The sequence below is a fragment of the Hoplias malabaricus genome, chromosome 17 (genome assembly GCF_029633855.1).
Source record: "Hoplias malabaricus isolate fHopMal1 chromosome 17, fHopMal1.hap1, whole genome shotgun sequence".
NCBI lineage: Eukaryota > Metazoa > Chordata > Actinopteri > Characiformes > Erythrinidae > Hoplias > Hoplias malabaricus.
Genome location: NC_089816.1, coordinates 8971321 through 8998874, shown reverse-complemented (window position 1 = coordinate 8998874; position 27554 = coordinate 8971321). Strand labels below are relative to the sequence as shown.

The window sequence follows — 27554 nt, the reverse complement described above, 5'->3', positions numbered from 1 at the left end:
CACATAACAGAAACATGGACATAACACAGAGCTTAAATACAATGTAATTGACCATCATTTTTCTAATATAATAACAACAATAAATACTTTAATGTTCACACGTATCATACGAAATACATATCAAATAACATACTGGCAGTAGATATACCAGATATACCAAGCTCTACTTAGAAGGGCTCACAGCTGCAGCCCTGCTCTGTTGAGGAATGATAACTTGCTATTTTCGGCTCAGGGAGATGGATCACCGCTTTAAAGAATCTCGTCTTCAGTCTGCCTGTGCTTCCGCTCCATAATGTCCAGCAAATGTAGCGAAAAAGCAGCGAAGGAACAAAAAGAGTGATATGGAAGTGTGACATATATATAAGTCATGTATGTTCCAACATATTGTATATGCCATGCTCAAGGCAGCAGAATCCAGTAATTCACGTGGAAAAAGGAAATCATTAAGACCCATTCTAACAGCATGGCCAAGAGAAAAGCCATTTTCCCTGCAGAGTAAATAGCTTTCAGTAATAGCTTTGCTCACTCACTGTAAGACATAACTTAGCAATTATGTTAAAAGGGCAATTCCACAAATTTTTCACATTTAACGCATAATTCAGTCACTGAGATGTAAACAACGGCTTTGAGAGTGTTCTTAGACATTAAAGTAGTGCTTAGTTTAGGATTTAACTGACGCATTTATTTGTCATTTTTGGTTGTAGAAAATAGGCATGCAACATATACATTCATATACAGGCATTTTCAGCTTTTCACACTATAGACAATGGACCTGCACATGTCAAGAGATTTTGTAAGTAATGCTGAAAAGTGGAAAATGTTTTATGTGAGAAAAAGGGGTTGTTTGAAATCTGCTTTACAAAAATGATGAATTATTAGGTATGTTTCCGCAATCTGAATTACTTTGTTTTATTCATTCATTCATTCATTCATTCATTATCTGTAAGCGCTTATCCAATTCAGGGTCGCGGTTGGTCCAGAGCCTACCTGGAATCATTGGGCGCAAGGCGGGAATACACCCTGGAGGGGGCGCCAGTCCTTCACGGGGCAACACAGACACACACACATTCACTCACACATTCACACTTACGGACACTTTTGAGTCGCCAATCCACCTACCAACGTGTGTGTTTGGACTGTGGGAGGAAACCGGAGCACCCGGAGGAAACCCACGCGGACACGGGGAGAACACACCAACTCCTTACTTTTTTTTATTATTTAATTTCAAAAAATACCCAGTCAAATCATGTAAAAATTTCAACATCTACATTTTTTAATTATTACATTTTTTAATATTTTCTGTGTGTAATATTTGCTTAAAAGACAGTAATGACAGAATCTCCAATATCAGACCATTCTGCATATTCAATACGTTTAATGGATATTTCAGAACATAATATTTAATTAATGTGGCCAGCAGTGTGAGTAATTAAAGTGGGAGCCTACGTACAGATACTTGAGGGTTTACAGTTTACAGAGCTAAATAATAACACATTTTCTTGTTCCTCTATAACAGATATACACTGTCAACTCAACATATCGGTCATAATTTGGAGTTATGAACTCTCAAACCTCAGAACTAGCTTAGTGATGGCCCCAGAGGCATAACCACATGCAGTGAGAAGAGGAGGAATATGATGCTGTCGGGGAGCGCTGCCAAAACACATGACATGTGTGCTCATCTCACCCCACAGAGTCTTCCCTCTGCTCCTTCCCTCTTACCCTCCCTCCTCACACATACACATCTCTGCACTCCTCTGCCTGTATGCCCACAGATAAATCCCTCTCTCCATCTCCAGCACACATATATTTCACGCTTCAAATGAGATTGCCACCTTCACTGCCATCAGTCCCGCGTCAGGCTAATCTTCCACACTGGCCAGACAATGGCAAAGGAGTAGAACGCTTTAATCCATTAGGCCACGGAGCCGAAAAACAGACACCACACCAAACACTAATGGATACACAGAGTCGTGCCCCCCCTTTTGTATGTGGATTCAATTTGGTGGGATGGGTGAAAGAGCACGAGAGAGACAGAGAGAGAGAGAGAGAGAAAGAAATTATCATGTCTTTTTCACTGCACACACTCATCACTCTCGGCAGCTGCCTTTTGATTAAGAGAGAGACGCTGTCTATTGATGATAGAAGATCATTAATCAGTGCTGGCCGTGAGCACACAAAATGTGATTTTCACATGAGAATTGACTTGAATGGAGGCCGTCTCATGTAGCATTTACACCAGAATGCATCACCAAGCTTCTGATGAACTGCTGACTGCTGCTGGGGCTTGGGCTTAGTTTCAATTCAGAGACTCTCAAAATCTCCACCCAGCAATCTGCCATTCTGGAGCTGCATTCTGAGCCAGTTTAAAATGATGTTAGACTGTAGTCAATGAAACATTCTCCAGTCTGAGTTGATGTTGACTACACTCAGCGGATCCAGGCCTTAAGACCCAGAAGTCCTTTACTTTTTATTTTTCCGGGGTGAGCTAGCCTGAATCCTTCAAGTACGCAATCACTGCTGTCAGCATTAAAACAGATTTACATATGTGCCGTATCTCACTTCATTTTCCCTTCAGTGTCAGGGAAATAGTCAATAGGACATGGAAATATGCTTCTGACTGTGGTGATGTTCTAAGGAACTTAATAAGAGGAGTGGCAAATTGAATAAGGGTGTAACTCTCTGAAATGAGAAGCACTTGAGATGAATGTGTTGCATTAGGAAAAGATTTCATTGTAAAAATAGAATGTGGAAAGAAAATACAGCAAGGATTTTTCCATTTTTATTAGAAAATAATTTGAGAACAGTCTTTGCCCCAGAATTAACACATACGGAATTTTATTATTATTCCCTGTGTATATTATACAATTTATTGTAGCTTTCCATAATAAATTCACTGGAATTCCCCACCATAAAGAACACATTGATTCACTCCTAGTACTGACCCGTAGTGAGGTGATAGTCGAAGGGTCTCGAATCCTTCCATCTTCATCCTTCAAATTATAGCCTTCTGGTCTCTTATCTCGCTCACTGATCTTCCACAGCTTCACAGTTTTATCTGCACGTACCCACCAATATTAACACAAGACAGTACGAGAGCATGAGTGAACAAAGATAGAGAGACAGATAGAGAGAGAGAGAGAGAGAGAGATTGCAGGCAATCTGGCACAATACTGGCAGATCTCCAGCTCAGTGGAGGATATAAGATGAAGTCATACTGTCTGAAAGGAGGTGCACATGACCCCAGAGAAGAATTACTGGGTTGACAGCTACAATATATTTCTGTGTTACATAGATTATATGTATATGATTTAGTCAATACAAGGATCATGAGATTTACTTCCTAGTTATGATGCAATAAAATTTATGGTTCCATCGCAACGCTGAGAGGATGTGCCAGTATCTCTGGCCCCTGATTACCTTTTACACTCTAAGAGTATCACTTTACCATATTAACCTATAGCCTTTTTCCACTTATGATGTATGTGTTTTGTCTTAATCTTATAAATATTAAACACCTAAATGTTCATTTAACACTGGAAAGGAAGAGACTGTCATTTTGACCTTTTTGAGATATAATAAGTTTCACATAATAAACCCCCCATGCCCGAAGAGCTGTGACTTTAATTATACTGGAGCATGTTTTAGTCTAACACTGTTTTGAAACTTAAACCTGGAAAGACCAGGTTATTTTGACCATTTACATTATGAACCATCTCCCATCTCCCCCAGTCAGCTGTTTTACCTTTACAACTCAGTTACAGTTACATATATATACTTTATTACATCATCAATATACACGCAAATATCAGACAGTCAAATATGGTCAGCTCTGAGTGTAATGATCCACTATTCAAATAATACCTGCTCTGTGTTGGTCCTGAACATGGGGGCTAACAAAGTATGCAGATCAGCATAAAAATACAAAGTGCACATATATGGTAAACGGTCACTCACCATTGGTGGAGAGCAAGAAGTAGGCAGCATTCTGCTGGGGAAGCCACCGGATCTTGTTGATCTTCTCCTCAATCTCCAGACTCTTTAGGTAGTCGAACTCAGGCTCATGGCTCTGGAACGTGCTGTAAACATTATACTCTCCTCTTCTGTGAGGCTGGTTCTTACTCTGAATCAGAAAAGAGAGTAAGTGCAGTAGACAACCCCTTAATATTATGTCAAAGGGTTGCATGAAATTAAATCTACATCCAGATATAAAATGTAAGAATGAGTAAATGTTACTAATTTTATATCTCTGGATATAGATTAATTTCAGAGCTATTTGCCTGCAATAGCTCTCAGTACTGGACATGGTATAGATCATTGCTGTCCTATTAAAGAAATGCATCTCAATCTTTGTCGATTTTTACTACATCATTTGAAAACGGCAGCTGTCTTCAATTTAATAAACAACAGAACCAACAGACATGCTCCAAAATGATTTTTTATGTTGAATTCCAAAAAAGGTTTTTTCCTGTAAAGCTACTATTTTTACTTGGACAGCGCAGGGAAAAAACATAAATAGGATGTGTCTAAAAGTGAGTACTTATACACTGAATTAAACATAACACACCATTGATCTGTAGTTGCTTTGGCACAGCTGGAGGTTACCCACACACATGTACATGCAATCAATATGCTAATGGAAATAAGGGTGGGTCCAAAATCAATAACTGTGGTGATTTCCAAAGCAATCCATTAAAGCAAACATGAGGTTGGAATCCCCCCCCCCCATCCCTACCGCCCTTCCCTACCCAGAACCAAAATTAAAAATCATATAGCAATCTTAATAACACTAGAATAGTTTTCTGATAATGCTAATGAGGCATTATCAAACATTCGGCTGGATAATGAACACAGGTGTTCAGAGCTAGATTCAGTGTTAATCTCAAGATTTCACATACACTGGTGATAACAGATAAGTACTCTTATGCACACAGCATATACCTGAGTATCACCTAGACTATACCTCTGGTTGTGTTTGACTTTAAATATGTACACAAGCTCTTGGTGCTTCTTAGTCTTCATTACAGTGAAAGGAACCATGCCAACATCACAACAATAATAATGATGATGTAGTTGAAAGGATTCAAATAGCTTTCTACGAGTGCAGTGTAGACAGGAACATTTGGAAAGTGTCTTGTCTTCTTTCATGTATTTACCTCCTGTTCTCTCTGGAAAACCACCACACGTCCTCCCTTGTCTCCAGTGGCCAAGAGCTCCCCTGTTGAGTTAAACTCAACCGTAGAGATGATGTCGGCTGAAACAGAAAGCACACAGAGAGAGTTAAAAAAAAAAAAAAACACTACCCCCACAGTCTAGCGTAGTCTCTACGAATTCCACAGCAATGAATTTAGCAACAGAGGCTACTGCCAACTTCAAGCATTTTCAGTGGAAGAATAACATTTCAAAAAGAAAAGCTCCTAAAAGATATAAAATCCACAGCTTGTCATAATATGCAGTGTTAAGATGTGAGGACCCCCTGTCAAGAACAGTGTGTTCTCAACTGTTGTCCAAAACCTCATTTACATGAAGCCACAAGAGAAGCAAATCAAAACAGAATGAAAATTACAAATATCCTTTATTTATATTGTATAATACTGTTCCAATGACCCACATTCTGGTGAGAAAAGAAAGGTTAAAGAAGACTTAGAAGAGGTAAAGCCACTGAATGGTTAGGGCCAGGCAGTGTGGAATGTAATCCCCCAAATCATCCTGCAAATGCCAGGCTAGATTGTAATTCCCCAGTTTTATCATAGTGCTGCATATTAGCAGGAGATCAGTAAGTTAAACAGATTCAGAGCTGCTGTTTCAGCAGGATTTGCCCTCTGCGCTCCCCTGGAGAGTGGGTTTGTTCCACTGGAGGGAGGAAGTGTTTTTCTGTTCATTCATCCACATATGATAAAGACACTCAACACAGGCTCCAGCGCTTCAGACTCAAACTGAACTCACATTTTTATATAACCAGATTATAGCAAATTGTTTAGCGTTGATTTTCCAGACAGGGATTACGCCTCATGCTGGGAAACATCACCTCTTATTAAAGAACTTACATTTGACATGCTGCATAGTATAAGACAAGGCTTGATCCCTGTCGGACATTTTTCAGCATCTGTAGAATATGATATTCACGAAGACTGCTTCTGCCCTTTGGGTTCTATTATTTGTGTTATTTTACTGTATGCTATAGATGTAGCAGGTAGAGATTAGACTGGAAAAAAACAGATAATTTTTAAAAGCTCTTAACCACTGTTATGTAACAGGAAATCAATATTAAAGGAATGCTGAGTTGTTCACTGCACACTAAAACACAGTTGTAAAAACTTAAAACTAACAATTTCCTATAGTCAATAACGATAAACCCAACATTCTTATGCAGGATTCCAGGTCCACTGCAGCAGCCCAGTCCTACCTTTCTGATATCTCCTTTTATCCTCAGTAATAAGATGCATCTGTTTAAGAAGCCGTGCCTTCGTTGAAGGGGGAGATGTCTTTAAATATATTTAAGGAGAAAATAGCAACATTCTTTCCCTCTTCACCTGTTTACGACAAGCACCGCAGGAGAAAAGGTTATTAAAAATATGCAGGCAACTCAAACAGAGGCAAAAAAAAATCGTAGCACATTTAGGAGTGTGCTCTTATGAAAAATGGAGAGGCACAAATCTAATGAAGAGAGAGAGAGCGAGAGAGAGAAACAGAAGAGCTTCGATTTTTTCCCTCACCCACACCCCCTCCATGGATTTAAAGCTAGCTGAATGGTGAACTGAGGAAGCGGTTGCCATGGAAACCACTTCCATCATGGATAGGAGTGGTGCATTACATTCTCACTGAGCGACTCGGGCTCACTATGAGTGCCACAGCAAAGCTGCAAGAGTGGCCAGAGCCCTGGCTTTTAATGCAGGAAAGCATTCAGAGCAATGGAAGCCAAGAGGGCTTTTATTTTTACTGTGTCCTGCCATTAGCTCCTCAAGGACCTTCTTAAACATTCAGACATGAACAGGTTGTGAAAGAACAGGACTATGTTGACCTTTGTCATGCTAAGGTGCTTATTTCTTTCCTACACTGCTGCAGTCAATAATTGTAATATTCCAGAAATCCTGGTTATATTCCCTGGATCAGCCTGGCTGTTTAGAACTACTATAATAATCCAACATGCCAGACGCACATGAACCCCCCCCCCCCCCCCCCCCCCCCCAGCCAAGCAGCTCTTTATTTTGGGATTTTGGGCTTAAATTTGGTAGGAAGGGTTGTCTAGAGCTGGGGTATAATGGAATGTCAGTGAGGGCAGTGGTAAGGGAAAATTGAGAGGATTATGGCCCTGTTATTTCCTGGGCATACCTGTGAATGTCTGGGCAGGTATTACACACATGTTCCAGAGTTTTCAACCTTATTCTCTATTTTTGCTGTATTGGCAATGGATGTTTGAAAACAACAGAAAATTATTTAATTGCATATCCACATGCATAAAAAAGTAGAAACCCTGCTGGCACAAAACGTACAACAGAAAACACTAGGCAGGTGCTGAAGCAAATACCAAAGGCTTGTGTTTAATGAAATACAAGGATTTGTTTTTTATCTTTGAGTTCTAAATATGCAGTAATGAAAATACTGAAATAGAAATCAGGTCAAAATATGCTACAGTACTAATTTAACTTAAGTACTCATCAAACACAGATGCTTGATCCATGTGATCCTGTTATATATCTGAACGTGAGAGAGACAAAGAGTGAGACACAAAGACAGAGACTACAAGAGAGACATCAGAGAGCATGTTCTAGTAGAAGCCCTAAGCAGCAAGGAAGGGCAAAACAGAGAATACATTCATTATAATTGTGTTCCCCAGCTTTGAATTTCCCTGTGTAAGGTAGCAGCTGACGTAACATCACCAGGAGGGGTTGGCTTCTTTGTGGTTTGTTTATATCTTTTTCACACATCAAAATTCTTGAGGAAAATCCTTCAAAGAAATCTATACTTTATCAGTATCGACTAGGGTCCTTCCACTGCATTCTAAAATATGAACAGACGCATGTGTTTGTAAGTCTCTGAAGAGAAGGCTACTGTAGCTACTTAGCAGTGTCTGCCTCATTATGAACACATTAGCCGTTCACCACAGCAACGAAGAGCAAGATAAGAACTAAAGATAGAACTTTAATGAGTTTGCTCAAAATGATGAACACTTTCTCTCTCTCTTTCATATTAAGAGCAGCTGATCTTATGGCATTAATTCTGCACTGGAGCTATGATGCTATTATGCTAATATACCTAACAGTAAGGCCAGAGCTGGTGGTTAGCATCCAGCCAACTTTATACATAAAACACCATACACTTCCTCTAACATTTAATTAACTCATCAAGCAACCTCAACCATACCTGCTTACATTGTTTATGACACTGCATGGAATATTATAATCCACAAAAATGGACAAGAGAAGAGAGAACATTCAGACTTCAATACAGCTGATACAAAGAATGTGAAAAAAACTGATTTCACATATTACAGCGTCCTGAAGTGGCCTGTTTTCTACTGCTATTTTTGACACAAGCAGCACAGAGTGAATAAACCTTTCAGGCAGCAAGGTCAAAGGTTGGCCAGTCACATGACAGCATGCTGCCTGGGCAACCACTGAACCATCCTCCACCCAAACAGCTTCCTCCCATCACTCATGCGCCATAAAGTAGGTTACCGTGCCAACCTGTGTTATCCCAGCATCCCTGGTGACTATGAAACATGCATGATAGGTGCATCCCCATGACTGAGGCAGCTCAGGAAAAGACTGAAATGAGACAGAACATCCTACTACCTTAAGCACACTAATAACACCACCACAACAGACTCCAATTCAGTCATTTCCCCTTTTATTGTATTTACAGATTGAGTTTCCTCACATTTGAGCAGACACAATAAGCACATGATTGAATCAGGGAGGTCTCAAAGGAAACACATGGAAGTGGAAAGGGAACTAGTGCTAGCTGTGAGTAGGAGGGCTGCACATATGATTTGTAAGTGTTTTTTTACCGATTTGGGAGTTAGACAATACAGCTTGGAAATGAAAACAGGTAGATTTTAGATTTTTGTTATATTAATATACGTGATGTCACACATACTGACAGAAATATAAAGTTTTTACTGATCTATATCTCAAATAGTCCCATGATAGTATGGATACACTAGTTATAGTCAATTCTATAATATATTAATATACATATTATTTATATATATATATATATACAAACAATAACCACAGTTTAAGAATATATTAACTCTTTGGAAATACATTTCAGAATTTATTAAATATGAGATTGCAAATTAGAAACTGTGTATTTGAAGGATACTTTACTACATTATTCTGGAATAGTATAACTGCAGCATTTAAATAAAGCACACACGCCCATTATCCACAGCAGCTGAGAGTGCAGGTAGCTGAAGTGAAAGAAAATATGGATAGTTCCAGATTCTATAATATTTGTAGATTTTAAATTGTTTTAATTTTTTTATTCCCAAGACCTATATTATGTTCTTTTATTTTACACAGTTCTATAACGAAATCTTACAAATATTCCCCTCTCCTTCTGAAGAAGAGAATGTAATATACCTTTAGGGAGCACAACTGGGCTTTAAAACCATTGGTGTACCTTTAAAGGTATATTTACACTGTTTATACCTTTAAGAACAATACCTGTGTACCTGTACAGTACCTTTTTTTTCTTAGAGTGTATGGCTACTGTCAGCCAAGGCAAATCTCAAAAAACCTTATGGATCCACAGCACAGCAGTGTTTGCAATGAGAGCAGAGACAATACTGCAGTATGTAGGTCACCGTGTGTCTGCTGACGCTGAAGCACAGCACCAGCTACTACACTTCCACATCCAACATCAGTGATGTAGTCAGGGCAATAAAGAGAAATAAGCAAACCAGGGCTTTTTACTGCATAAATCTAGTTGTATACGCGGAATTGTGGGTATTAAGTAGGGAGCTGGCAGAGTGGTGAAACGCATTACTAAACCTCAGGCATGGCCACAGAGATTAAAGCACTTCTGCTGAGCTTTGCATGTCAAAGGATCTGCCTGCAAGGACAAATCCACACACACACACACACACACACACAATACTATACCATACCATTATGCACACATACCAACACAGACATTTACTTTTAAGAATTAAAAATTTGTTATGTGTTCAACAGTAATGGCCAGTAGAGATCAAAGCCTCTACACACCTCGGCTATGAAGTGGGCACACCAGATTTGTTCAGAAAACGAGGGTCTGGTCTAGGGTGACTTCCAGCCAAGAGGTGTGAAATCATTTGAGCATGCCTCCATATCACTGAGGGTCAGCGCTCACAAAATTCTACACCTTCACTCTCCATTTATTACCACTCTCTGCATGAAGGAGGGCACACACAAAAAGAGGAAGAGAGCAATTACATAAGGGGGTGCACACATCATGAATGTTTATGGTCCACTATCACTCAAATTATGCAAAGAACAGTTTTAAACATGCAAAGTTTATATTTGCACCCAGAAATAAAGCAACCGGGAGAAAAACTAACCTGGGGTGGAAATAAATGTGATATTTTACATCATGATGCAAAATCACACTGAACAACTGCATGTATGATAGAAATGACAACATAAGCTACATAGTAACAAGCAGTTGACTGGCTTTCCACAGCTCAGCACACTTGCAGGAGAATGTTAACAGCCAACCATAGGATCAAAGGTTGTTTGCACCACTCAGGTGCTGGACACTCCCCTCAGGTAAATGTAGCTCAATCCACAATCAAACGGCACAATGTCTTCACTGTGGTGAGAAAAAGCTCTCAGTCGAGTCTTCTCTTATCATTTGAGTGCAGCTTCATACAGCTGACAAAGCTGGTCTAAGGCCAGGCAGAGACAGCAGGCTTTCCTCTTTTCTTTTGCCTCTTCTGAATGCCTCAAACAGGAAAATCACACTAAATTGATCAATCAATAGCTTCCTTTCAATCTTATCAAACAACAAACGTGTCAGAGCAATGGGACTGCTGCGCACTTGGTCTGCAGTTTTGACACATGTGCTGGCTGTATTGATTAAGCCTAAGCCTGATCATTTCAAAAACAGAGAGAGAGAGGGAAAGAGAGAAGAGCCAGCCCAGTGGCCACAGCAGGTTTTAACTGATCTCCCCAGAAACAGGTTAAGATCTGAGAGCAGAGCACACTGAGGTAAATAGACATTCCACCTGCTGATCGCAAATCTCTGCCTCACCATTGCACTCAAAGTGCTGTCCCTCTCTCCACAACACTGTGCTCTGTAGAGAGGAGAGGAAAAAACTAATTAACCTTATTTCTTTGAAAATGCCCTGTGGAAACAAGAGAATAGAGTCCTACGTACACCATAGGGGTGCAGCAGGCCTCCAGGGACACAAAGGGGTGTATGACTGTGTATGTGTTGGGTGGAGTGTTAAGGGGTGCAGTGGGGGGTGGTGGTGTCTCAGAGCCAGTATTGGACTTACTTTTTCACACATCATTAACAGATAGATAATGCCCAAATTATGTTTAAAGCTACAGGGTGCCAGTAAGAAAACAAAGACACAAAGAGAAAGAGAGAGAGAGAGAGAGAGAGAGAGAGAGAGAGAGAGAGCGTGAGGGAGGGAGAGAGAGAGAGAGAGAGAAAGAGGTCAGGGGATAGGAAAGAAAAAAGGAACAAAATTGAAAATAGATATAGAGAAAAACTGAACGAGACAGGGGGAGTAGCCTCTATATATAAAATTAAGCACGTCTGCCTCCAAAATGCTGTTTGTGCTTTAAAATGTGTCCCCTGTTCCCTTATACTCAGCTCAGTGCAGAAACTATGCAGAGGCATGATAAAACATGCTTCTGAATTGCTCCCCTTCGTCCCCCCTTGTCCCATATGGGGCATATCCCTGAATAAAACAGTGTGCACCAAGCAGGTGGTAAATCTTTAATGTGTCCAAAGCATCTCCCCACGTCCTGCCTCCACTCTCAGTCTGTCAGAAACATGGCATTTGCGTCGTACAGTTTTCTTCTGAATAATAAATGTGGCCCTTTGGGTTGGGGAGATATTTCTTTTTATGATTAAAATCCCAAACTGTAGCCTGAGGCTGTTTGTGTTGGCAGCCTCGTTTGCTGCAGTTCGTCCTTAACAACCTCCCCCCTCACCACCCCTCCACTGCAGCAGTAATAATAACACAGGCCGGTCTGTACAGTGTGGGGCATTAACCCCGGGTGTAAATTGCACTGCCAGGGGCGGGGGTATTAGGGTCGCCCCCCTCCCTTTGGGCTGTGATCAGAAGGCATGTCTAGGCTGTGTCCTCCGTGCTGAGGGACCACTCTGCTATTTTTACCAGAGCTTCTGCTGCCTCAGAGAACATCTTACACAACATAGAAGAGGCTGAATATTAAATTCAGCCTCTGAATTGAATATTGATTATTAAATCAATAAAGGCAAAGGGAGACTTTGCCTTTATTTAACAAAACTGGCTCTTGTTGAAATAAAGCTGGAATCCTTTACAAACTACAACAATTAAAGGACAATGTTTCTCAAATGGCTATCAATGATAATGTACAGTCTGAACTCTTTCAAATAGATGGAAAACAGTGCGATATATTTTCATTTCACTCACATTTGCATAGACCTCTGATTATTTTGCATTCAGTATGATGTCCATATTAGAAACTCTGGTCCCAACAGACAACTAATACAGCACAAACTAAAATAAACACAATTTATCATTTATTTAAAAATATATATATTTCATAATTCAGACAGACCACTCTTACTGCTAACAATGTCCAGTTAGTAATATACATGACACATCTAGATCTCATATTTAGAGGCATACTGAGACAAATCTTTAATTTAACTGTGTGGGGTAACCTCTTATTCCTGATAATCTTAGCAAAACTGTGCTGTGTCTGTTTGTGTAACGGCTACAGGCTTTTTTTCCTGTGGATCTGGGGTGGGTTCTGCTTTAGAGCTCCATCTCTGCAGTGCAGACGTCTCTGCCGCACTGTAAAGCCATCCCTCTGCCAGGCAATATATCACATCCAGGAAATGCTGGAGATGGCACTTTTTCCTCCACTGTGAGGCATTTGGCTCTGGCGTTTGCTGAGCTGCACTAGTGAAGAGTCCAATTCACTGCTCAAGGCAAGTAATGATTGCACCAATAACTGCTGCAGCTGCAGAGGCTTTCTCCATGTGTTCTCATTCAAAAGCAAGTTGTTTAGCGTGGGAGTGCTGGAATGGGGAGATATGTAAGCATGTAAGGGGGAAACGTTCTGGACAATTAAGCCTGCGGAGCTCAAATGAAGATGAAGGTCGAGCCTCCTTCACAGCGTCACCACATCCATCCTCCTGCTATTAGAGAACTGTCATTCTGCTAGCATCTGTGTTATGCTAATGAAGCACACTGTCTCTGAATTTTACAGTCGCCTCATTCTCTGTGCCTACACAGTGGAGAAAAAAAAGCAGTCCAGGAATGTCTATCAATTCAAATGCCACTTTGTTCTCATTATAACCAGGTATAAAATCCCATGATTGCTTATGCATATGAAATGAAGAAGAGTGCATATGTTAGCACTGCGCAAGTTAACATGGCTCCCATGATTATCGTTTTGGAGAGCGTAATATCCCTGGCTCTATTAAGAAAGCTAATATTGAGCTCAGTTAACCATATTACAAATAACACAGCTTTGAGACCTTGTTCATTAAATATTAACACTGAGATAATATGTGAAGGCATTATGGACCCCTAATGATCACATATGATAATTTGATATGGTCTTTACTGTATATCACAATGAAAAGGAGGAAAAGCTAATAGAGGGTGTGTTTGGTAATTTAAAGCATATACTCAACTCTTACACCCCCCTGGACCTTTGGGATGCCTGCCAGTGCTTTATTAGGTCTGGGACTAAAGAAACCACTGCTGGGGCTCCTAAGTTACCTCCTGAAATCCAATTAACAGGACCATGCCACTTTAGTAAATTAGAGAAATTGGTGTGTGTGTTGGGGTTGCTTTTCGCAAGGTCACTGCACTAGGTCATGAGGCCATTCATACACGTCCTGAAGAGAGAAAGGTCTACTGAATCATAATGATCTTACTCTGCAATTCTAAAGAGCAATGCAGGCAATTATCTGTATGTTTGGCCAAATCTCTAGTGCATTACACTGCATTAAGTGGAGCTGTGAGTGATCTCACTGGAGAATTCCTTCATCACTCTATGTAGGCCATCCTCCTAAAAATCCAGGGTATATTTCTGAAGCAGAGAGGACGGTCAAAATGACCACGTCATTACAGATGCTGGCCACAGCCCGAGGCAAGGGACACTCACTCTGGAAACCAATCCTACCTATCAGTGTCCACACATGGGAGACGCCATCACTGTCTGTGTTGTCCAGTCTGTGAATTACTGTGGGTCAGGGCTGATATTGAGCTGTAGGAGGAGGGGACGGGAGGATACACTGCTAGCTCCTATCTGAGCTCACAGACTATAATAACGTGTGGGCGGAATATTAAAAATAAAAACACCCTTTAGGGACAATGAAATATGGGGCATCTTGACACTCAGCTGTAAATTATAAGCACCAGAATCCACAGAAAGAATAAAGGGAGAGGCTATATGAAAACTCATATGTACTCTCTGACCTCTACCTCCTCTGTGCTGAGTTCACTTGATCTAGCCATGCTCTGCACAGAATGCTTATTTTCATAGGAACTGTTGAGATTAGGCCTGCTATTCCTATTATTCTAGCAATCCTATAGAAAAGATCCACGTTTAACTGTGTGTGCATCTGTGTTTGGAGGGTGTTTTTGCTTGATTTATAAGAGCAGAGGCATGATTTTATTAGCTGATGTGTCTGATGCCTGGAACCTGATGCATCATCAATGTTTACCATACACCCTACCACTGTACACCAGCTTTTCTAGATGAATATGTCTATCTGTGTTTGATACAATAAAAACATGGTATCAATACGGGGTTTCAAGGCATCCAATATTTTGAAATGTTAAATTCATACATGGGAATACTAGAGTCTTGCTTTGGGTTAACAACAAAATTCAATATAGTTTTCAGTTGGTTGAACTTTAAAGCTTTTTCAATCTTGCAAAACGTTCTAAATTCTGCAGAATGTTTGTATACGTAAAGGGGTCAATAGTTTTCAAGACCTTAAATTAACTGTTAACACGGTGGCGCAGCAGGTAGTGTCGCAGTCACACAGCTCCAGGGGCCTGGAGGTTGTGGGTTCGATTCCCGCTCCAGGTGACCGTCTGTGAGGAGTTGGTGTGTTCTCCCTGTGTCCGCGTGGGTTTCCTCCTGGTGCTCCGGTTTCCTCCCACAGTCCAAAAACACACGTTAGTAGGTGGATTGGCGACTCAAAAGTGTCCGTAGGTGTGAGTGAATGTGTATCTGTGTGTGTCACCCTGTGAAGGACTGGCGCCCCCTCCAGGGTGTATTCCAGCCTTGCGCCCAATGATTCCAGGTAGGCTCTGGACCCACCGTGACCCTGAATTGGATAAGCGCTTACAGATAATGAATGAATGAATGAAATTAACTAGGGTCTGGATAAATGATAAAACTACAAAGAGTAATGTAGAATAATTTTATTTGACAGCCCTCCAACAGGTCTGATTTTCTCTATAATTTTTGTTTACCTTTTGATTCATAGAGCCAGTATATAATGGGCATCAAATACACTCAGTTCCTCTGTAAAAAATCCTCTTTGAGATTATGAACATACATATGCATGAGGATAAGAGGGTGTGTGTTGCTCAAGCTGTGTGTGTGTGTGTGTGTGGGGGGGGGGGTGTTAGTCTGTGTGAGAGACAGCCTCTTCACAGAGTTACAGTGTGATTTACACCCTGGCCTGGGGGCCCTCAGGCAGGTCATAAACCAAGGACCTCTGAGCTTGCATACTGCTGATTGCATCTCTCTGCTGGGTCAGTTTGAGAGAGGCTCCCTGAGCTATTAATCATTGCCCAGGAAGGTGCCCTCTGCTGGGTGAGGGGCCAGTGATCTGCCCCCACAGAGCTCCATGCATGGAGAGAGGACTGTCATGTGGAAATGTGTTGGACTGTGTCCACTGTCACATTTCCAATTAAATCATAACATTTAAAATAATAAAATAAGCAGCAACATGTCACTGTCGTATCTGAACCTATCTCCAGGTTTTTGAACCATGAATCTACATTCTCCACCACAGATGAAAATGCCAATGGCCCTATGCAAAGTTTTGCTGCCAAAATAATATTTTTACAGTGAGTAACAACTGATCTATGAACTTTTCTCTTCTAGAGTTGGTTTGAAATAAAGAACAAGGCAATAGCAGGGCTTAGCAATGTTTTACATTTGACATAGCCCCTGCTGGAAGCTAAACCAGGCACATCCTTCTAATTAGAGCTTTCCAACAAAACATAAGCACACACCACATGCTCACATATTCACACACACTGTTCTCAATCAATCTTGCTCACGAACAAAATACAACATGAGGTGAATTCATTCATTCATTCATTGTCTGTAACTGCTCACTGGGCGCAAGGTAGGAACACACCCTGGAGGGGGCGCCAGTCCTTCACAGGGCGACACACACACACACACACACACACACACACACACACCCCTATGGACACTTTTGAGTCGCCAACCCACTTGCAACGTGTTTTTGGACTGTGGGAGGAAACTAGAGCACCTGGAGGAAACCCACGCAGACACAAGGAGAACACACCAAACTCCTCACAGACAGTCACCTGGAGCTGGACTTGAACCCACAACCTCCTGGAGCTGTGTGACCGCAACACTACCTGCACCAACGAGCCGCCCCCATCAGGTGAATTATTTTTATTTTTACATTTTCTAATTCCTAATATTCCTTGTCACCAACATGTTTGATACACTTTTCACAACAACGGACTTATACAGGATTGGATTCCTTCCAGGATTCAAGACAATCAGATTAGATATTTCAAAGGGAATCATTTATGCAAACACAGGTTATGCTCTACGCAAGACAGCCTTTAATGCCTTGAAATCCATCAGTGTCACATTGGAAGTCAAGAAAAAAAAAAAAAAAAAAGCTTTGTTAAAATCACCCTTATTATGTTCAGCCCGATTTAAAAATACACTATAGGCATTCAGAGTAGATGTTTTCAACACTGGATTTTACTCCATAGTAATGACTGCAGTCTTTTTTTACACAGTATTAATAAGTAATAAGCACATAGTCCTTATTACACATTCCTAAGCACACAATCCCTGCTTTGTTGCAGATTTAGAAGGTTTGTCTGGCTCTCAGTCAAGCCACTGATTCTACAGCCCACTGCTACGTCATCTTTAAAAAACATAAAATCAAGGCGGGGCCCTGTGAGCAACATGTAGAACACAGCACGTATAACATCCCCCTTTTCAAACACATAACAGCAGCATATTTACCCTAGATAACCCCTTCTCATCTACATCAGGCCTTAACATTACACTACAGCATCCTACCTAACCTATATCAACCCCAACCAATCACATATACCCCAAACTACAACATACCACAATTACACCATAAGAGATTATTTCACCCACATACACCTAGCTTTCCACTACACTACAGCATCCTGTCTGACTTACATCAATTCTGTCTAATTTACATCAGCTCTTAGCATTTAAATTCACCACAGCCCACCTCTGTAGCCCAATACTATTTAAACACACCACAGTAGACTATCTAAACCCTCCCTTTAAAACACACCACAGTAGACTATCTAAACCCTCCCTTTAAACACACCACAGCAGACTCTCTAACCTATATAACTCACTCCTATTTAAGTATATGACAGTAGACTATCTAACCTAGGCCTTTATAACCCCTCCCTTTAAAACACATCAGAGCAGACAATCTAGGGTTAATTTCCATCTCATTCCAACGCACACTAGCAACCTTTCTTACCCATACCACCCTCATTTATCACAGCATGCAATGTAATACATCTCCCCAAAATATCACCCCCATTAAAATACACCAGGACATGTCTGCCTCTCTCTTTATATATATATATAACATAATAACAGTAATAATAATAATAATAATAATAATAGCTATACTCAAATACAGATCAACAGACTACCTAACCTACATGCACCCCCACACCTTCCCCACCCAATTCAAATACCGCCACACTAAGCCTACCCAACCTATATTGCAGCCTATTCAAATATAGCATGACAGCGCATCTAACCTAAAGCGCAGTCAATCTAAGAAAATACACTACATTACAATCACTAGCCTGTATCACTCTCCCATTCAAATACACAGCAGAAAATCTAACCTACATCACACTGCACTGAAACACACTACAGCAGGCTACCTAGATCTCACTCAGTACCTCAGCTCAGTTCACTGCAGCAGCCTGTCTAACCCAGATAAGTCAGTCACCACGACGTGTCATCTAACCTACATCCCTTCACACCGTCTTGCTAATTACCTTCGGTTGCATAGTTGTGGTCCCGAAGGAAGCTGTTGTTGATTTTGCGGTTGTCAATCTCCTCCTCCATTTAGTATCCCGTTAGATCGGCTGCTTAAGGCGGACATGCAAGAGCCCATCGTGTTCATCCGGCATCAGCAGGCGGTGGGCGGCTCCATGGCGCTGCGCTGCGTGTCCTCACTCCGGTGGTGTGTGCGCTGCAGCTGAATGATCCTTTACCGACGCGGCTACGGTTACCGGCACCGCCTGGAATCAACAGAGGCGACCTGGAGCGCGCGGCTGGAAAAAAAACAGACCTTCAGCCTTCAGCACGAGGGAGCCACGACTTTAGACCGACGCGCTGTCGTCTCTCGAGCAGTAGAGCGAGACAGGGTGGGGGCATGAATTGTCGTAAATACGGATTTAAGTTAAGACCGGATTTACAGGGAAAGGAGGGGCTGAGCTCTCGGTCTTTTCCGCTGTGCGCCTCGTGTTGCGCGGCTGCTCCTTTCGAGTCAGTTGCAGATATTTTGTGGCTCCTCGCCGCTGTCTGATTTCTCACCCGCAGCCTTCCAGAGCCACCGGGCTTCAGCGTCAGGCTTGGACTCCGCCCACCGAGAACACATGCCCCGCCCACATCACTTTGGCACTGTCCAGTGCTGAAATGATAACACATGCCAACACGAGCAGGACACGAGTACTGAGGAGTGGGTCACCGCAGCCTGTGGCCACTGGACTGGACCAGGCGCACAGAACACAGCATGAGTCATCGTTCAGTGCAAAGATGATGCAGATCTTTAAATATCTGTCACTGTGGCGGCACACATTAAAAATAAATTATAATTTTACCACTGCCATATCATTCATTTATCCGTTAATACTCTGTAACTGCTTTATTCTGATCAGGGACATGGCGGGTCCAGAGCCAACCAGGAGTCAAAGCAGGATCACATCCCGGAGCACACTCACCCAATCATCCACACACTCAATATTGTGGACCATTAGACAATACATTAGAAATGAAAACCAGTCCCACAGGAAAAAGACAGCCATCATGTAACACAAAAGAAATGCAAGATTTATCTTTTTATTTATTTATTATGAGAATGAGAAAAACGAGAGAGAGCCTGAAAAAAACACGAAAAAGAAAGGTAGCAGGAGTCTAAATGTAAATGTTTTACATTTAGATTTCATACAAATCTGACTTTTTTTTAAAAGTCATCACAGACCGGATTATGACTAATTCGATTAGAAGCTTTGCCACAGGCACATTAACTCAGGGAAGATTTGATTTCAGGACTGTTGTTAAATTAGATTCTGCAGGGACTTCCTCCACTCCACTTATGCCATCTTTAAAGACCCATTCTCCATCTTCATAATCTTTACTGAGCTGATGTACCTCATGGCACTCGCTAAAACCTGATTTACAATTCATATGTCCACACACGGGGGAATTATATATGTGTACTCGCATAGAAAAGACCACCATCAGTGCATATTTACTGGCAGAAGTGGCTCTAGACACCGGATTCATAACCTATTAAGTAAACAACGTAGACTCCTTTCCGTTTCTAACGAATGCAAATCAAAGTACGTTTACTTTCATACCGTATGGAAACCACAGACAAAGCTCGTAGATGTTGGTTGCTATTTCTACTATTATGATGCAAGAAATGTCCAAGAACACATTGAGTCTGGGCTCTGGCACTAGAAGCTTCTTTGTTTCATTTGTTTCAAAAATCATTTTTGCTTGTTTTCTATTCTGAGTGAAGGCTTCTAGATGCATACACATCCTGTCAAACCCACAGCACAACAGAGTTTTGTGGAAGGATGTATACAAAGGGTTTTTGTAAGTCAATTTTCCTTGACTTATGCAGATGATCTCATGTTTAAGCACCTCACATACTACATCTATTATAATGTGTTGTTTATAACAAAGCAAATACATGTTTTAAGGGTCTGCATAATTTTACATAGTAGGGTATCCCCTAAATGATGAACCCTATTGATCATTTTGGCAGGAAATCCAACAAAGGGTGGTCTCTGACCTTTGCGAAGTACTGTGACATGTCTGACAACACTGAGAATGGTAATTTTGAAAAATAGCTATAATAATTTTTATGCAAAGCTCAAAGATATTAACTGTGACTACGTCAATTCGTCTGTCTTGATCAGCTGTTGCTTTAATGGCTGTCAGAACAGAGAAAGCCTTGCTTTAAGGTGTGATTCTGATGATTTTCTTTGAAGCATCTCAGTCTCAACATAGCTCTCCTTATTCTCTTTCACACAGCCTTATTCCCCCGACCACTGTCCTTATCATTATTTAAACACGTTGACGAAAAAATCAATGATTTTCTGTCCAGAAAGGGGGGAGGCAGCAGCTGATGACAAATTCCACCTGGCATCTTTAATGATCAACAGGGCGGGCTGCTGTCTGTCTGACACGCTGCTGATGAAAAGAGGGAGGGAGGAAGGGAGGGATAGAAAGGGAAGGGGATAGAGACAGGTTGTAGAGGAACAGAGAATCAAGAGAATCGTCAAATGAGAGAAGCCAAAAGACAGTGAATATGAGTAAAGAGGTGGGCTGTCGCACGTTATAATTATAGAGCTATCTGAAAAGAACCAGCTGAGGCAGCAGTCAGATCAGAGGTAGAGCTTTAAATACAGCCTTCCTCATCCTTTCTATACCTTTACCACGTCTCTTATGCTCTGTCTGAATGAAGACACAATGCTCCCTCTGCTTCTACTGTAATGGGCATGAGGCCGCTTACAGCCTGCTGTCAGTAAATCCCATAAAAGAGCACCATTGCACTCAGGTTCTAGTTAGGGCTCTCTATAGGGATTGTTTTAAGCACTAAGTAATCTAGAGACCAGATAATCAGAGTTGAACAAGATTAAAATGGAAGCTTTACAAGAGACATAAAACAATACGTGGCTACAGAAACCTATAAATGGTTGTGTGTATCAGGTTTACAACATACATCAACGTTACCTGAATGGATGTAACTGAGATGTCAAGTTTAAAACAGGATATTCTCACACTAATACAGCATTCACATTCAACCCCCCTTTTTGGTGAGGAGGTGTTTTTACATGTGAATCTTTTAAAGTAGTCAAGGCCTTGAGGCTTCCTTTGTGTTGCAGTGTGTTCTGATGCAGTGATGTGCATCAAGGCTGAGCCCTGAAACGCGGAAAACAATTACACTGCCATGATATTTTAGTCACGGCCAATTGCTTGCATTGATGTGTAATAATTGTCTGACCTAGGGGTGCCTCTTTGTACCTGCCTCTGGATAAATGCAACATCCAAAACAAGCTGGTTATTATAGAGCAGCTAATGAACTGGATCTTGATAGCTGGGCCAATCGATACTTCAATATTGATTGGTTTCTGAATGAAATGTTGTGCTAAACAGAGCAGATACTGTGCACATTGTACAGATTAATATTGCTGCATGGGTGAGCGTTTGCGTGGGATTGCTATTACCTTAACTAGTGGTCCAAAACAACATGCATCCAAAAATGCCTGTTTCCTCACTCCCAGACGGCCCGCCCTTCCTTATAAGAGTGGAAGCCTTGCCTTAAAGCACTGACGGTAATAGGATTTGCGTGGGAGACCATCTGCAGGGTGTGCTGGAGAAAGACTAGCAAACATTCACTGATAGAGAAGGCTGAGAAAATCCCTTTTCAACCAGATGTCTCAGCTGGACCCTCATGTAAGAACTTTACCAAGCCTGACCTAGAGGCAGCTAGCACGAAACACCTAGAGAATCTGATTTATCATGACCTCCATTAAACCTGGCAGTTCACACTACATTATGCAGGATGTAAATTGCTCCAGAGCAGCCAGGCTAGTGCATGCAGAGGGAATGTGAAAAATAAAATGAGAGACAATTTACAGGGGTTTTTTTTTGTGTGTGTGTGGGTGTGTGTGTATGTGTGTGGGTAAGAGTGCGAGTGAGAGAGTGTGAGAGAGCAACAGAACCAGATGGATATGTAGTTTCAGTTGAGCGCATTAAACCCAGCCCAGGGGCAAGCCTCTTTGTCAGCCGGGTTTACATGTGATGTCATTCCAATTAAAACACTGGGTGGATCGCTCCGTTTCTCTGTTCTCTGCTGACATTTACACTTATCGCCTAATGAATGAGCGCATGCCGTGCACAATGACAACTCATCAATGCGGCAGTCACTTGCTCATGATGTCCACAAATAACCAGCACCCTGTAAAACACACTCAGCCATGCCCATAAAAATAGAACTATATCATTATATATTACACATTTCCATAAAAAAAGAACATATTTTATAGAACAAAAAGCTCCAGGCACAATAATTTATATATACAGCTTAATTCTAATTGTAAAACATCAATACTAACACAACACAGAAATGAGTCTAGTGTGTGTGTGTGTGTGTGTGTGTATATATATATATATATATCTCAATGCTCAGTACCTCCAGAGAGCATCTTCACATCTACAAGTTGGACCAACGAGGTAGGTGTGTCTAACAGTGTAGACAGTGAGTGGACACAGTGTTTAAAAACTTGAGCAGCACTGCTTTGTCTGATCCACTTGTACAAGCACAAAACACATTAATAAACCACCACCACTGCATTAATGTCACAGCACCACCCAAATCATACCTGCTCTGTGGTGGTCCTGACCCTTGAAGAACAAATGGGGATAAATGGGGTTGAAATGGGGATAAGAAAGTGTGCAGAGAAAAAAAAGGTGGACTACATTCTGTAAAATGGATAATGACTGTAGATACAAGGTAGTTGTTCTTGCTCCAGTGATTGTTCAGTGCATAACACACACACAAACAGAGTCCTTGTAAATAAGTATACAACATAGCAACCTGCACTAAAAAAAAAGGGTTTTTTTTCCCATTCAGTGTTTCAAAGCTGCCCCCGCCTCCAGCTCTGACTGTATCAGCCATAGCACTACTCAGGGGGAAATACTTTACCATCACACTGGTTGCTAGGAAACTGCTTGTGGAGCTGCATTGCTGTGCAGCCCAACAGCTGTCTATATAATTGGATCATTAAAAATCTTAAACGTCATAATTCCCCTCTTATTTATCCTAATGCAGCTCGAGCAGATCGCAACATCTTTTCCAACATAAAGGTTAATAGCCAGGACATCGGGAATTACTCCGGAAATTACTTGCTTATTTGCTTGTTCGTGGGAGTGGGTATGGCCCTATATTTAGAATGCAGACAAGAATGCTGACATTGTTGCAAAAATCATTTTACTAACTGCCCTCAACAAGGACTAATGTCCAGGTGGAGGCATGGAATTTCCATATGTGGATATTTTGCATGATTTATTCATCCATCAACTCATGTAGCATGATTTAATTTTACCTTTACATCTTTATATCATTGTTGAGAATATTCAAGCTATAAGGCAGAGCTCTATTAAGGGATGATGACGGCTTCTCATTTCAGGACATTGGACAGCTCCTTTTAGCTTGTACAGCATGGTCAGTAGGTCAGGGGATTCGTGATAACTGAGCGATTATATTGGTAAAAATGCATGAGTATATGGTATTTGGGAAGCTTTGTTTGGGGGTGTGTGGGGGGATGGGTTTGGTTGTTTTCCCCATGCACTGTCTACATATCCACCATTCCTCTCATTATGTGTAATCTGTTAATTGTGGTTATATTCTTGTAGCAATTATCTGTAATTACACCCATTGACTATTGCTGTTTTGTATCTCCATAGAAGCGAGCTCCTTTGTATTTTCTGTCCGTCAATTACAGCCTAAAAGCCATGGATCTTCATACTGGCAGTCAAAAAGGCCCAGAGTCTGTCTGGGATCAGATCAGTGGAATAGCTGGATGCTAATGATGAATATTTCAACAGAATGAAGACAGAGAGAGAGAACAGAGGGAATATATGCCTACAGCCATGTTAAAGCAGACTCCTAATAAGTACTACCATAAGACTACATTATCGCTGTCTGAAAAAAACCTTGTAGCTCCTTTTAAGTCACCATTTTTGTTTAAAATTTTACATCATTTGAAAATACCAGCTGTTATTCATACTGTGGGCCAGTAGAAATGCTCCATACTCACTAATAATTATCCCATTAAATTACACTGTTAAGAGTTAAGAATGTTTTCTGCTCATACCTCTAAAGACACGGAGACATGGAGAAACAAATTTTGGTTCTAACACACACACACACACACACACACACACACACACACACACACACACACACACACACACACACAGGCACACACAACACTGAACTTGTCTAGTCCTGCTTTGAGACATACACAGTAATCTGCAGGACAATCCTATTTGGCAGAGCAGCTGGCAGTCGGAGATCACAGGGAGGAAGGCTGCAGTAGCCGTGAACCCACAGGATGCCAAGCTGTCCATAGACAACCTGACACAGTCTACATGCTCTGGACCCATTTCTCTTTCTTTTACTCTTGTGCTGCTTGTGCTCTTTCTCTGTGAATATTAGTGTTTCTGTCTGACATCTTCTTTTCATAGGGTCTACCTGATATCATCGTTGTCATATTGGTGATATTACAACATTCTAACTCCAAATTTGAAAATACATGTTTTATATATATATATAGCTTACAATTTACCAATAAAAAGAGTCAGAAATGAAATGAAAATTGAAGCATACTAAAGGGATTAGGCCATGGAAATCAAAACATTTCTCATCTCAAACATCAATTATGAATGTTTGTAAAGCCATAAAAATGGCAACATTGTACTGTGCACACGGTTTCATTATAGAGCAGCTATATCCCATCTCTCATAACCCCTGAACTGAGAGGCTGTGTCTGTTATGCACAGTTCCATGCTTTATGCCCAGCAGAGTTTGGTGTCTGATAGTGTGCTGACAGATTCTACTATATTCAGTGTATATGGGCTTGAATGAGTCAGACAGCAGAGGAATAGAGCTCAGCAGTGTACTATCAGTGAGCTATAACAAATGCAACAGGCATTGAGAAAGCTATCAGATAACACAATGAAAAAAGCATGGGCTCACTTTTCACTATTTCAGGTTTAATAATAAATTGTCAAAGCTCATTGGGTTATAGTAAGCAAGAACATCCTCTGCTACTGATCTAACCAGTAGAGTGAGGCTGGAACTTATAAATAATAGAAATTATAAAAATTAGAGCTGAACAAAAAAGACTAAAACAGAGAGAAGACAAAGAAGAAAACTTGCAAATCAAAGCAAGAAGCTGCTGGTGTTTTCAGAATGGACTGGACATCCAAGTGCCCCTTATCATCATCATTGATGGTCTTGTGCATATATATATATATATATGTATATGATGTAATTAAGTTTAGATTTGATCCTTTGATCCCTCCTATGAAGAAAGGCATTTATCCAGCAGAGCATGATGAGAACGTTGGTGTTTGTGAGTGAACAGTAACCCCACGCTACGCTGAGCATGACTGACGGATACGAATGGGCGGCACCATATGGTGTTGATTTTGTAGCAGCCAGAGACACCATACTGCCCTTTAGAGTGGAAAAAATTAGATTGGAAAAAAGTGTGTGTCCATGTGTGTGAGAGTGTTCCTCAAAAAGATATCAAAAGGGGACTGACTTGCCCCTGGATTCACAGTGGAGTAATAACTGAATGCACCTAATTGTAATGAGAATCTGATATATATATATGAAATATATATCATATATAATTTTTATATATAAGTACAAATAAGTACAATAATGATGCATGAAACGTTTATATTAGATAAGTGTATGTAGTTCCAGTTTCTATGTTAGCAATGCAGGAAAATATAACATACATTTCTACATATTAACAAATCTAATAACATTACAATTTACTGCAGTAACCAAGCATCAGTTTGTGTTACCACAAACACACAATCGAAAACTGGTTTGAAACTTTATAATTCCTATAAATACACAAATTTGCTTTAATCGAATATTTGCCAACACAGATATGATTCCAATAAAATCCCTTACTTAAATAATAAGCATGTTCCAATGTTGCTAGGCTACCTAGAATTGGACAAGGATGAACTGTCTCTAGAAGACATTAAATTTTTAACATTAAAAAAAAGCTCAATTTTCATTTATATGGTTTATAAAAGTTCAAATACACAAAATAAATTTATATCCTTTCATAAACTATGAAGCGAACAAGAACAATACACAAATGCCCTCTATAGCCACCGTAATGTACGTGGATTACAGTGACCTTTCACCTTCAGCGTAATTTCCACGATTAACAAAAGATTTGAAATCTATGATGAATATAAGGCCTGTATAACACTGCCATCTGCTGACTGGGTGTAATAACGATTCAGTGTACGAAGAGAATCAATAGCTAAGTTTTAACTCCAGAGGGTGCTGTATACTAAAAATTGTAATAAACTCTGACTTGTAGCAGCACATCGGAGTCAGAACATTTAAACACCAGGGATAAATAAAAGTCTACATTGTTCTACTATATTTACAATGTGCCCCATTTCCTCTCTCTGTGAATATTTAACAAAGACAGGAACCAAAGACCACAGCTGCAGGAGACTGAAAACACACACCCAGGATTGTTTTTGTACAATGACAGGACGTGGGGTCAGACATATGCCCCACACAATAATTTGTTGGAAATCACCAACCATTTCGACAGTGTTAGTTATTTTATATATTTAAATAACAGTTTGTGTGCACTTAAACTGTCCAAATCCTACACCACTCTTTTGCTATCTTATTTTTATTTGAAACCAAATACAGTGTTTTTTCTTTCCCTTTTACTACATCTATGGCCCCATTTGCATTTGTTATCAGCTTTCTACTGAGCTTTCTACTATTTGAAACCTGTCAATTTGCACAGACAAATACAGCAGCATCATTTTATATAATCAAATTTGATTCAACACTGATTCTAAGTGTATAGAGAGTTTAAACTATATATAAAATACTAACATATCCAAGCCTAAATAAATAGCACTTTTACATGAAACATAATTTTGTTTGTCATAAAATGGTTGGATACGCCTACTTTTCTTGGGCTTTTGTACTGAAAGTATGTTAAAACCAACCCACAGACACACACACACACACACATTCAGTCACATGTTAAATGTGTCACATGT

General features: G+C 40.6%; 1 protein-coding gene across 3 annotated transcripts in view; it reads right to left on the bottom strand.

Moving 5' to 3' along the window:
- The window catches only part of LOC136673611 (serine/threonine-protein phosphatase 2A 55 kDa regulatory subunit B beta isoform), a 47691-nt gene that overhangs the window by 8387 nt on the left and 11750 nt on the right, over positions 1–27554 (bottom strand). The window contains exons 1-4 of one of the 3 annotated variants that reach the window (XM_066649195.1): positions 18467–18991; positions 5157–5254; positions 3958–4123; positions 2946–3058 (exon numbers count right to left, since the gene is read on the bottom strand). In XM_066649195.1, the coding sequence (XP_066505292.1) occupies positions 2946–3058; positions 3958–4123; positions 5157–5254; positions 18467–18536 (447 nt within the window). In that variant the 5' untranslated portion in view covers positions 18537–18991. Of the gene's footprint in view, positions 1–2945; positions 3059–3957; positions 4124–5156; positions 5255–6406; positions 6531–18466; positions 18992–27554 lie in introns of those variants that run through there. The other 2 variants (XM_066649196.1, XM_066649194.1) reach the window with 2 other exon arrangements.